Below are 13,501 nucleotides of genomic sequence, written 5' to 3'. Positions count from 1 at the left end.
GATGTGTGTATGAGGTCAGACAGCTCAGTCTTCTCCTGATGATGAACACTTTTCCCCAAAGCTCTAGAGAGAGGGAATAAGTCTGTTGATAAATCTCAGATTTTCTTTAGTGACAGTAAATGGTGAGGCTTTTCAGCCTTGCTGACAGTATCTAAGGTGATATTTTTTGAGGAATACGGATGTGTCTTTCTTTCCGGTCCACACCTGTTTTACGGAACAACAATATAAAGGTCAGCTGGGTGTTAAGTTCACAAAGTCAGCCTTCGAAGTCACTGTCAGGGAAGCAGTGACAGCTCTTTTTCTCATGATTGTCACTGATAGATTACAGTTGGGCTGCTTACTTTTCTGGCGTCTAGCTTTGAAGAGAGTCATTCATGTGCACGTGCACTGGTTGTACCGTTCAGCACCATTGAAAAACATATTGGAAATCTCTAAAGCACTCCAGTCTTACCTCTGAACTTAGAAGGACTGTGCCCTTTCAAAATAGTGGAACCAATGAAAATCAACGGATCAAACCGACGAACAACATTCTGAAACACACATTTTTAGAATCTCTGTCATGTGCATCTTGAATTTTATTCGGCTACACCTGCAGCGTGACACGATGAGTTTGATATTTGGATTACTTTTATGATAATAATAATAATTTAATGTCATGAAACGTGACACTCAAGTTTCAGATTCTGCCCTTAGATATTTGTAAAATACCATCTGTTTGTATTGAAATCCTTTTATAGATCCTATATTGTAATACACTGATTCCTAACTTTGTTGGCTTAAAATCAAAAAAACTATACTGGGAACAACACCTTTAAATAGATACCTGAGAATACTTGCCAGTATTGCACAGCCCAGTTCACCCCTTATTTATAGCACTACCTTATTAAAATTAAACCTCCTATTTCCTGTTTGACTCTACTTCTCATGCGTGCTTCTTGAGCCCCACTTGTATCACATATTTGCATATTTTAACTTTTTTTTGTGAAAGATTTATACATCTGTTGCGGCCCCCAAAGGGAAGTGCTCGCTGAGATTCATCACTACTCAGCCTGGTTCTAATAGAGTCTTAAATGCTGTTATAATAAAACTACATTTTGCGCATGGCAAGCTCAAGATCACCAGTAATTCCTTCTGTCCTCTATTGGCCGCTGATGGCTTTTCTATGGCTCATTACAAGGAGGGCAGGGTGGCGACTGAGCAAGATGAATCCCCCCTGTTGGGCAATTGTCTAACTAACAGAGTGGAACATTCATTCAGCTGCTATGCTTTGTTTTACCCTAGCTGACAGCTCGCCTGGACTTGTTGGACGAGCATCCCCGCTTTGCAACACTGCCGGGCCTCGCAGACAACACTCAAGCTTTCTCTCCGGAGAGGCCTGCCTCTTTCACTCCTCCGAGTTTGAGAGGTCACGTCCCGGATTTTAATGCCATACTAAGCGGTTCTGATCGGTTCCTGGCACAGCACTCGACAAAAGAGGAACCCGTGGAGTGTGCAAACTCATACAGCCCTTTTGTGGAAATAGGGACCATATTTAATGTCCCAGATGAACCCGTGGAGTCTCTTCACTATCAGAAGGAGCCACCCTTGTCTTTTGGAGAAATTGCAGACATAAAGATTTTGATGAAGGTAAAATAAGCTGCCTACTTACAAACCATAGATTTGTGCAATATTAACAAACAATAAAGTGACAGTCTTGAAAGAAAAAGACGGGCAATGAATATCACTGATGAATGACTGTTAGTGATTGGCAGTGAACATCACAGATAAAGGATGTCAAGCTGCGTTATAACAAATTCCTTGATCTTCCAATTAGAATTTCTTAAGGTGGCATCTAACCTTGTGAGGCTTTGCCTTGTTGGAGCCCAGCCTTATATTTTCATTTATTTTCATGAATAACTGTTGAATTGTCACCCTCAAGGACGAGGAGGTTGGCGTGAAAGAATCAGCAGAAGACGGTGACAAGGAGGCACTGACCTCAGGGAGCAGTTTTGAAAGGACTATCACAGTTGTCAAGGGCAACTCCAGCCTCGGTTTGTGCTAATCTCTTCACATTCTTTTATTTATTTATTTATTTTAATTATGTATTTACGCCTCAGCCTTCACACAAGTGTAATTGAGTTTGCGGGACTGAAAAGCGCGTTGGCCTTTACTTTAGTGTCTTTTTTTTTTTTTTTTTGCATGAATGCCAGATTTGAAGCAAAATGATAGAAAAGATTTGTGGCTTTTTTCCAGTTTGAAAGGGTAATTTCACAGCTATACAGGGTATTTGCATTTCAAAACCTGCCCACGGGACTGCAACTGACTCAGAGAATACTAAGTTTTAACTTCTAAACCAAATAGGTGTTATGAAGGCACTGTTTATAACCCTCAGTGCCTCATTGAAAACAGTACCTCATTTCGCTTTTTAGTACTCTTTGAAGATTTCTATTTCCTGTGCGATTCAAAATCTCTTCTATATACATTTGGGCTTTTCACTCCTAAACAGAACATACTGATGTTATTTTTATGATCTTTGTAAAAGAACCCCTGTGCACTGTGCTAAGAGGGAGTTTGAAAGTATTAGATATATTATGTATAAATATATTATGGCACATTCTGAAGCTACTCCATTGAGAATGAAGTAAAAACCAAATCTGTGAATACTGTGACAGCTTCTAGCATAATTTGCTGGGATATGAAGAAGTTTTCTTGTTTCCCAACTGATTTATTTTAGGTGGAATTTATCAATGAAACAATGTAGTTCCACATTAATGGAGCTTTTTCATTTATAATGAACTTAGTCCCGAAAATGTCTCTTGATTTCATTGAGGTTTTGATCTTTACTTGAGGAATTCAGACATCAGTGATCATCAGTGATCACACTTAAATGTGACGTTAAAACAGTTTGTTATTGATTCAGATCAAAATCCCAACTAGTGTGTCATGGTTTCTGATAATCTACCTCAAAGGGATGACAGTGAGCGCCATGAAAGATGGTTTGGGAATGCTGATCCGCAGTATCATCCACGGTGGGTCCATTAGCCGTGATGGACGTCTGGGTGTCGGTGATCTCATCCTGGCCATCAATGGGGAGCCCACAGCCAACCTGACCAATGCTCAGGCTCGCGCCATGCTTAGAAGACACTCTCTGATTGGGCCAGACCTGGGGTAAGAGATGATTAGACAGCAAGTGCATAGTCACAGACATCACATAAGATTGTTCAGAACAAGTTTTTGTGTAAAATGTATGTATTTAATGTTGCTTTTTTCAGATTCACGGCACATTGGCATTCACACATCCATTTAGTTCAGTTGTTCAACACCATTGCAAGGACGCAATGTTGTTTTCCAGTACATTGTGTATCAGTTAGCATTAGCCTTTACAAATTGGAGAAAACTCTAACAAAGCATTCTGTGCTGACTTTTTGTTGTATAGCTGAGTTTTCAATTCTCGGTAACACAGACATATTTTGATAGCAAGGTTTCGTGAAATTGTTCTTTGCTATTGAAAAATGAATGATGGTGAAATAGTGTTTTCTTGGTATAAATCTAGAAACTAGCACAGCTGCCTTGTATTTTTGTAAGCCACCACAAAGGGGTGGACCTCAAGGTCCAACCTTAATTCCATCAGGATTGCTTAAATGCAAGCTTTGCAAACACATATTCAATGTTTGTGTCAAATTGTTAGTTTTAAGCATTGAATATTTAGTATTTGTACTCGATTATGCGCATAATTTTTGGGTAATGTAAAAGTATGTTTAAGTTGCAGCTTAACTTAACCTTTTCTAAACCCAAATCAATGCGGGGAATGTAACCAAAGGAGGAATTCAGATGGTAAAAGCAAAATAAACTAAAGTCAATTCTGTTATTGCTGCAGTTGTCATATGTTGTGTTAAAGCAGTCAAAATCCTCCCACCCTTTTTGAGGAAATTAATATAATTGGATGTGGGATTTCACAAATTCTGCTCACTGAACTAAACTTGGCAGTTTGTTCGCTTCGGTGCATAAAAGCCAACTCTTCACATTCTAGATCTGCTTGTGCACCTGAGGACGATCTGTGCCCATTTTATGTGTGAGTATGACTAACTTCCACGCCGCTGGTGTTTCGGCAGGAAGCTGCCATCTCGTTTTCCTCTCGGCCCCTCCATCTGCCGCCGAGGCTTCATCGCAGTCTGTTAAAGAGCTTTATCCAGAGACAGAATTAGAAAGTCAGATCAGCCTAGCCGAGTGTCAGAACAATGACAACAAAATTTTTAAAGTTTTTGAATTTAATTGGCGAGAATGCTGTTCTTAATATCATTCAGATACATTGTTTAACATTTTAACGGCACCACGGTCGATTAACCAACATATATTTTAAATCTGTTTGTGGCAACAAACCTTAAAATAGTGTCAGCATCCCAGCACACAGTCAAATAATATCTGGATAAATCTTGACTGACTGCATCACTTACTTGCTGCCTAACTTCTTTTATTTCTGTGACTAACATGTTCACTTATTACCTGGAGATTTTGGACCATTCATATCTCACTTTTCTAACTCACTGTTTTTGTATTAATCATTGGTATTTAAGCCCCCCATGTCTCTCCCTGCATGTTGTCATATCTTAAATGAACTCACTCATCCATCTCATTATTTCGGCGTTCTTCATTTTCCTCTATGTTTGCATGCCGTCACGTGTGCAAACCCAATCAACTCATCTGTTGAGGATCTGTCAGCTTCATTCCAATGTGCAATTGTGCCCTTCAGAAACTACTTCACTCTGAATTGTTTGGAAATGGGACTTTAAGTGGGTGTCAGGTTTTGCCAGCCAGCTTTTGGTTCATTTCTCAACATGAATTAGTAACCTGCTCATGAATTAAATGATCGATACGCCCTTCAGATTTGTCACATGTTCGTCACACAGTAGGTGATGGAGGACTTGATTTGCTCAGGAATTTATGAAGGCAAACATCTGTTTTGAACAGTCACACGTGAAGTCACGTGTTACTGTGTGCTGCAGAACGCATATGAGAATTAGACAGCTCAGTGTTACTGCAGTCTTGTGTTTACAGATATATTTGCTGGAGAAAAAAAAACAAGCTTGTGAATATAAATTAGCAGATTTAAAAGAAACTGTTTTTTAATGAAGAGGGGGGAGGTTGTAGCGCTTTCATACCTGTTTGCACTTGAATGCCAGTTCTTCTCTATTTTTGGTAAATTACCATGTGAGATCATAGTGAACAGGTGCATAATAACCACTAAGGTGGGTAATAGGGTTTCTAAAAATGGGAAATGCCAAATTGTATGCTATAAGAAATGGTTGACTCATTTGTGTGCATGTGTGTGTCTGTGCTTACATGTGTGTGTGCGTGTGTGTGTGTGTTCAGCATTACATATGTTCCAGCTGAGTATCTGGAGGAGTACAAAGCCAACTTAGAGCAGGCTAAAGAAGATGTCTTCTCTGAAACATCTCCAGTGCCAGTTCCAGCTCCAAAGTACGTCCTCACACTCTACCACAGTAACTTTTGTCATGTGATCACACTCGCACAGGTAAACTTAAGCCGATGTTTGCACATTGTATGTATCTGTGAGGTCTAACAAACATGTATTTTGTTTCACAGAAAACTCTGCAAAAGCAATTTTTTAATCATTAAACATTGACATGCATGTTTGCTAGCGAGCAGCCTTTTTATTCCTTGCCTTTGTTGCAGCATTGCTGCGCTTCTTTGTGTGCTGATCAGTGCTGCTGATTAAAACAAACAAAAGAGGGAGCCACTCTCAAAAAAACATTGCTTCATAGCACTACTAGTGGTCAAAAACTCCACACAGTACCTTTAAGTCATGTTATCTAACAAACATTTTTTTTTTTCTCCTGAGAGCTTAAATAAACCCCTGACTATCATGAGTCAAAGTTTTCAGAATTTTATCAAACTCTTTCTCTCCATTATTGCCTGTTTAGAGATATTCTTAACCTCCCTGAACGGGAAGATGGAGAGGGAGAGGAGAGTGCCTCTTACAGCAACTGGAACCAACCCAGGAAGTGAGTACACACTGTATCTTCGCTCCAAATCTAATTTTGTGAACATGTCCATGACAGACAAGAACTTAATTTTTCTGCAAGTTACAGCAGACTTACAGTATCAGATCAGTAGCAGAGCCGCAGCTTTGAAGTGATGTCAAACTCCAGCATGCTGACACTGGTCCCTCCCTCAGAGTGGAGCTCTTCCGAGAACCAGGCAAGTCCCTGGGCATCAGTATCGTTGGGGGCCGAGGGATGGGCAGCAGGCTGAGCAATGGAGAAGTGATGAGGGGCATTTTTATCAAGCACATCCTGGAGGACAGTCCTGCTGGACAGAACGGGACCCTGAAGACTGGAGACAGGATCGTAGAGGTGAAGGAACATTTCAGGCCACAGATCTAATCAACTTAAAATTGTTTTTTGACATCATTTAGATTTTGTGTGCAAGATTTTAAGCCTCCTTTTTCGGAATAATAACTTAATCCAGTGTTATAATATGAATGTGCAGTCATTTGAGAGAAAAAACAAAACCCTGAAGAGAGTTTGACATCCTCAGAAAACACTGCAGAGTGGAGATTTTGAGTGCCTGACAGAATCTTTTCCTTGACATCTCTTTGACAGGTGGATGGAGTTGATCTAAGAGATGCTAGTCATGAGGAGGCGGTTGAGGCCATACGCAGGGCGGGCAACCCTGTCTCCTTCTTGGTCCAGAGTATTATCCACAGGCCCAGGGTAAGTCGGTATTAGTGTCAAACCAATTGCTAGTAACTACCTCATTATCCAAAGGTCACAATTTCCTCACTTTGTAGTTTTTTTCACCTCAAGTAAAAATTTAGTGTACCTGCTGCACAGGCCATTTAGGGCACTTTCAAAAGCTAAAATGTACAAGAAACAACCCCTGTAGTATCTGGTTTGCTTTCAAATCTTGAAAGACAGTCATTTTGAAATCTTTCATGAGAGCCACAGCAAACCCAGCATGGCATGTTAAATGTATTAGCAAGTTTTAACCTCTAAGTGCGACACTCATTGAAAATCAGCGCATCAACAGCATCGTTTGTTGTTTGAAAGTGCCCTCAGGCCTTCAAAGCATGACTAAGTAGTTTCCTGCAGGCGCTGCCACTGGCTTGGCTCCAGTGTCTGATCTCTCATCGTCAATCACTTTTCATGCATTGTTATCTACGAAATATTCCCACATGCTTTCCTTAACATTCTGGTTACTCATTAAGCCTTGTAGCAACTCATCATGTAATGTAGCACACCCAGAGGAAGGACACGAAAAGGGCCAAGAATTCATGTTGATGGAGATTTAGACTCAACTGTGGGATAGACTGTAAATATGTTTCAATATTTTTCCAGTAACAACAGCTGGGTATCTTGCAATGGTGAAGCCACACATATAATTAGCACCCAACTCTACCTCAGATCTACAGAGGTTTGACGTTACAGCATCTTTCAGCTCATTGTTTTGGCTCTCCAGCCTGCAGCTGTTTCAGTTCACACTCATTACTCTCAAAACATTATTATTGGCTGCTTTTTTCAGCAAGAAAAGCCATAAAAATCCTTTGTATGCTCTGTAGTGCCCAGCACCAGCAGGCAGAGTTAGCAACTCGCTGCTATTAGCTTAACTTCAGCCAGTTGTTGCCCTCAGGAAGTGGTGAAGACCAATAACAGAGCGAAAAGGACAAGACAATAACCTCATTTGCTCTGCTTGAAGCAATAGTTCTACATTTTGGGAAATATGCTTCTGCACTTTTTTGGTGAAAGTTGGATGAAAAGATTGATACCACTCTCGTGTCTGTCTTCGAGCTAAATATGAAGCTAACGTTACAGCCAGCAGACGCTTAGCAGGCAGACTGGAAACGGATAAACAGCTAGCTTGGCTTTGTCCGAAGGAGGCCAGACCTGCCTAAAGCATTTACAAGAAAAAACAGCAGGTTTTGTTACCTTTGGAGAGAGCCAAACTAGCCGTTACGTCATTTGCAGCTTTTTTGCTAAGTTAAGCTAACCATCTGCTGGCTATAGCTTTATATTACCAAACAAATTTCGAGCAAGAAAGCAAATACAAACCCTTCCTTGAAAGAGGGTAATACCTTATGTCCCCACAGGTGTTTATACTTCATTTTGAACTACAATTACTACATTATGAGTTGCCTCAAACCTCGTGTCCTCTGCACTCATTTCTCAGCCTGAGTCAGTATATAGCCCAGCTCCGTCACCTGCTGTAGAGAAACACACCACCGATTTCACATGCATGCCACATCGCACATGTCAGGTAATCTGTCTTTCTTTTTGTCTCCCTCATTTCTATTGCATCAGCTATCCATCACAGTTAATCTCGGCTGCCTTATCTCTCCTGACTCCACTTTCTTTGTGTCTGTCGCACTGTTTGCTGAGTCTTTCTTCTTAACTGCATCTTTGACTTTGACATACACATAATGTGCGTATTGACGGAACGGAAGACAAACTGGAATCGGAGATTCCGTCCGGGGGAAGAAGAACTGGGGGTTTATTGTTGTATCAAGCCATCCTATTCTACTTTCTATCACAGAGTAATCTAACTGTAACAATGACATGACCCACAACAACGTTTTTTAATCAAAAGGGTCAGCAAACGGTTCAATCAATTTTGTCACTGACACTAGCAAGTGTTTTAGAAAACGATTGCTGAAGGTGTGTCATGTTGACTTTTAATACACATCCAGACGAGATTCTTAATGCAATTTAACCATGGGGGTTATTCAAATGTCATTGCTATATCTAATAAAGGAACTCATCAAAGAAGCAATAGGAAAGCAAATAGGGAAATCATTTTTACCAGCGTGGCAACACAGCTGTCAGAATATACTCCAGACTGCTTCTATCCAACAAAGTAGAACAGGTAAACGTTTAGGAAGAAGGCATCTTTTCAATTTACTATGCAGTCATTGATATTGAGTTGCAGCTCCACTGAAATTCATAACAATGTACCGAATAGGAGGAAAAATATAATTTTGATTGGCCGAGATCTCTAAGTGCTGCAGGCAGGTCTATAATCAATGATGCTGTTTTTAAATGCAGCCACCGAGAGAGTATAATAGCACATCCTTGCTGCTTCCCTTTAAGTTTCCAATCCTTGTCTTGTAAGTGGTGAATAATCGCAAGGTAGCCTGGAGTAATCTTTGAAACATATTTTGTTAAAGTATGTCAGAAAAAAACAGGCTCCTCTCTGTTCTTTTCTTTCTTTCTTTCTTTTTTTTTGATGTAGAGGAGACGGTTGTCCTCAAGGAGGCCGCTTGCTTTAATGGTTACTCATTTAAATAGAACCTGAGGTGCTCCTGTCCCCCGCCCCGCCTTTTTTTTTTTGTCTCCCAGACGGCCTCCGATTCAATTTTGTCAGAAAGGCTCAGCCATCATATTAAATATTCGTCATGTTGTCAGCTTGTTGGTCCTGTGTGTTGCTTTTAGAAGCCGCCCCTGCCCTTTCTGCAGCTAAATAGCCACCGCGGGTCAAGCCTCTGCTGCACTAATCAAACCTGCTTAGCACCTGCCCTCCCTCAGGTTAGAAAAGCTACCCCATGTCTGTCTGTCTGCTCGTGTGTGGGTGCGTCTTTTCCCTGACCCTCTGACTTGCTCACATTGTGTTGATAATGACATGAGTGAAGAAGACGTTGAAAGAAACGTGCTGATCAGCATATTTCATTCAGTGTCCAGATAGCCATGAGTTGTATTAAAATTTGCATTTATTGTTCCACATATGAAACTTTTATTGTCCTTTGTGGAAAATCTCGAATGTCAAACATGACGCTATTTGTCCTCTTCCTGCTCCTATGTGTGTGTGTGTGTGTGTGTGTGTGTGTGTGGGCTATGACTATTTTGAATCTGTGCTTCTGCCCTCGTCTCTTAGCATGTGCCACCTTCTGTGTCTTCCCTCCTGTGCTTTACTGATTGCTCTGTCGCACCAGACAAGAAGTATAATCATAACAGAGGCTTTTACTTTAAGTGCATTTTATTTTCCTCCTGTCCCTGACTTTGAAGGCCCAATTTTCCCCAATTATCCCTCAAACATTGTCCCAAGTGCCTCTCTGGCAATGTAAACAAGACGACTTGATACAACAGTCGGCACTTAACAGGAATACTGTTATGTGAAGAAGTGTAAACTGCAATATCTTTTCTTTTTTTTTCCAAAATGATTTTCTGGCAAAATCTTTAAGGCTCAATCATTGGGGATAAATGGTCAAGCTTGGATGTGCTGGATACACTTTCTCACTCAACACATCAATGTTTTGGCGTGGTTGCATGTGTGGGTGTGTGTTTGTGTGTGTGCCTGGTTTCGCCAAGCTTGAAGTTAGCTGAAGAAAACAAGTGGAAGTTTTTCTCTATTTAAGAAATGGATTTTTCTTCAGTTGTAATACTTATAAACAGATGGTTTTTAATGATACGACATATGGCGCACGAGACTGGTTTTGGCACTCAGAACATTTAGAACTGCATGAATTTATTAATATTCATGGGATTAGTGGATTATGATACAGTGTCCTTCACTGTCTGGTGACACTGAGGTGAACATTATGAATTTGCTTTTTCATTCATGAGTGATTTACCTTCATGTCCGTCTTATATGAAGCAGTCATCGATAACAGACTCCAGCGAGGAGAGAGCTGCAGCCATGTCGAGGGACAACAAGGACAAGGTTGGTGTTTCCAATTACCCTCCGCTGACAGCTTGTATCAGTGTTTTGTACTTGTCGTTGTTTCCCAGTCAACTCACTGCAGCAGCCACCAGGTTTGAAATATCCAAACAATTCAAGTATTCAACTTTTCACCATGAACTCAAGATATGTTGTCAAACGCAACACTGGCATATGTCTGTCAGTAGGTGTCAGAAATGTGTTGCCTTCTAAAGTTGTTGCCCTTTGTCTCTTCTCTGTAGGAGGGTGACAGTCACAGTAGACTTTTCCTCCGCCTCTCCCCAACTAACCCTTTCATTCCTACCCCGTTTAAGGTTTGTGGGTCTCTGTGTCGTGCTTTCCGCTTTCCACTCTCCATGTATGCTTGTGCAGATATTGTTGATATACCGTGATACATTTCATGTATTCAGTATATTCTAACATGCTGCGCAGGCACACACCTGTACATGTCCTAACATCTCCTCCATCTGTCTGAAATCCGTCATGAATCAGAACACGTTTTGTTTTTGAGTTTTGCTTTATGTGACTTCCTTAAAAAAAATCACTTTAATGGTCGACAAAAGCAAATGAGAGATTTCTGGCTTGATCTGTTGTTTGCAGACCGGTTTTTGTGTTTAAAAACAACAATTAAAGTGATTTGTTGCTCTTGGTTTTTCAGGTAAGTGCATGTATGAATGTCTAATGGGTGAATATGTGATTTTCAGCAATAATTATTAGGCATCATTTTACTTTAACTTAAGGCTGTAGCTAAAGTAGACTGATTAAGCAAGTTCTGATTTGGGCCTCTGGCATCAGTATGGAACCATATTTATTTCTCACTAACTAACATATCCTGCTAAAACAGATGACAGTTAGCGTAAACCCAGCATATGGCTTCTGTTGATCACATCGACAACTCTTATGCGCCTTTCCACCTCTACAAACACTTGACAAAAAGTTGATTCAAACTTAAATGCAAAGATAGAAGAAGAAGAAGTCTTGGTCTTTTGCTTTAACTTTCCCTAATAAACTATTTTCAAACTCCATCTGTGCCGTGACAGCCGGCGAAGCGTGAAGTGGCGAAGGCATCTCCCACCAGCACTGTCCTCCTCCTGCCAGTGGTGCCCCATGTGGGAGAGACTGATACAGACACGCTGACAGAGATTCCTGGCAGACCTGCTGAGGCAGAAGAGGAGGAGGAGGAGGAGGATGAGTTTGGATACAGCTGGAGTGAGTTCAGTCTCTCTGTTTCCAAGGGTGCAATTATATATTCTGTCAGGAAAAATGGTAAAAAATATTTATTTTGTTACATTTTTGTCATTGGTTGATTGAATTTCACAATGGCCAAATACAAGTAAGTCCTGGCATTATGTACTCCTGCAAGTTTACTATAATTCAATCAATTAATAGAGACAGTGTTCATCTGCTTGCTGAAGCATGCATTATTACGTAGCTGCCACTAGAGGTCCTCCAAGTTGCACATTTGTCTCGCTTGCTGCAATAAAAGAGCACTGATTCACATGCTTGGGGTGGTCGTACCTCAGCAAAATCTGAAGGACTCAATGTCCCAGTTAGGCTATTAGCATCCTGCAGATGTCAACTGTAGGATGAACTCACTGCTGCAAGGAGAACAGGGTCACAGTCAGTCACATTCAACTCAGGCAGCCAGCATAAAGGACAGACTTCCAGCCTCCAAACACCTGGGACTGTGGTGAATATATATGGGTGTGTGTTGGAGAGTGTGCCCATCCTGCGGGGATAAGATTGATGAGGTTGGGCCTGAGAAGGTGAGTTGTGGAGATTAGTACAGGACTGATGGTTCAACAGTGGCAGGGAGCCCAGAACAACAGGAGCTCATTGGTCTGAATAGTGGCTATCTAACACACCAGAGACAGGAGAGGTGGATGGGAAAGAGAGGGGGACTGGAGTGAGAAGAGGGATAACAATAGAGACAAGATTAAGACAAAGAGATAGAAGATGAGACTGAAGCAAAAAAAACCAAAACATCAGCAATCTTAAACCGTTTTAGCCTTTACTTTCTGTGACCACACATTGTACCAAATCCAAATACCCGCCTTGTCTGAGCAACACAACAAGAGCTGATATGGAAGCGTAGGCTCAAGACAAATCTGGCACTGTTCCACAGTATTGTCAGCTTACATCTGTCTGCTATGACTCTCACCTGCCTCGTTCAGAGAACGTAATCCGTCGCTATGGCAGCCTCCCAGGTGTCCTGCACATGATCGAGCTGGAAAAAGGCAAGACGGGCCTGGGCCTCAGCCTGGCGGGGAACAGGGACCGCTCCCGCATGAGCGTGTTTGTGGTGGGAATAGATCCCAACGGGGCGGCCGGCAGGGACGGACGTATGGTGGTCGGGGACGAGCTGCTGGAGGTAAGATGTATATTGACGGTGGTTCTCATCTTATATTTAAAAAAAGTTGGCAGGATATTTGACTCCTTGCAGTCATATAATCTAGAAAAATATTATGTCATTGCTTTTGGTGTCCCTGTTTTGTTTTACATATTTACTCTTGGAGAAAAAACATGTATAATTATATATTTTTGTATCCTTTCAGATCAATGGGCAAGTCCTTTATGGCCACAGTCACCAGAATGCATCCTCCATAATCAAGAGCTCTCTATCCAAAGTCAAAATCATCTTTGTCAGGTATCAAAACACCTTTTCCTTCCTATTAAACATTCTTTGAACACATTTTCATTGCAACAGGAACTACAGTTCATAGTCAGCCAGTGCTTATAATGAAAGCTGTCATGAGGAAATTCAAGTCTATTGTAATGCTATTCAAAATTCAATAGAGGGAGCTATTGTAATTCAGCAGAGGGATGCACATTCAGGTGAAGTATTGCAATCCAT

At 41.1% G+C, this 13,501-nt stretch overlaps 1 protein-coding gene across 8 annotated transcripts in view; it reads left to right on the top strand.

Moving 5' to 3' along the window:
- The window catches only part of LOC121626231 (multiple PDZ domain protein), a 45,745-nt gene that overhangs the window by 19,991 nt on the left and 12,253 nt on the right, over window positions 1–13,501 (top strand). For 5 of the 8 annotated variants that reach the window (XM_041964592.1, XM_041964588.1, XM_041964591.1 and 2 more), the window contains 12 exons: window positions 1,282–1,626; window positions 1,919–2,030; window positions 2,949–3,147; window positions 4,010–4,051; window positions 5,350–5,457; window positions 5,922–6,002; window positions 6,176–6,353; window positions 6,603–6,713; window positions 10,585–10,650; window positions 11,688–11,856; window positions 12,822–13,018; window positions 13,203–13,294. In XM_041964592.1, coding sequence (XP_041820526.1) covers window positions 1,282–1,626; window positions 1,919–2,030; window positions 2,949–3,147; window positions 4,010–4,051; window positions 5,350–5,457; window positions 5,922–6,002; window positions 6,176–6,353; window positions 6,603–6,713; window positions 10,585–10,650; window positions 11,688–11,856; window positions 12,822–13,018; window positions 13,203–13,294 — 1,700 coding nt within the window. The remainder of the gene's footprint in view (window positions 1–1,281; window positions 1,627–1,918; window positions 2,031–2,948; window positions 3,148–4,009; window positions 4,052–5,349; window positions 5,458–5,921; window positions 6,003–6,175; window positions 6,354–6,602; window positions 6,714–10,584; window positions 10,651–11,687; window positions 11,857–12,821; window positions 13,019–13,202; window positions 13,295–13,501) is intronic. The other 3 variants (XM_041964593.1, XM_041964590.1, XM_041964587.1) reach the window with 2 other exon arrangements.

Source organism: Chelmon rostratus, chromosome 23, assembly GCF_017976325.1.
Source record: "Chelmon rostratus isolate fCheRos1 chromosome 23, fCheRos1.pri, whole genome shotgun sequence".
Taxonomy (NCBI): domain Eukaryota; kingdom Metazoa; phylum Chordata; class Actinopteri; order Chaetodontiformes; family Chaetodontidae; genus Chelmon; species Chelmon rostratus.
Note: the sequence above shows the minus strand (reverse complement) of the source record. Positions and strands in the feature narration are given on the sequence as shown.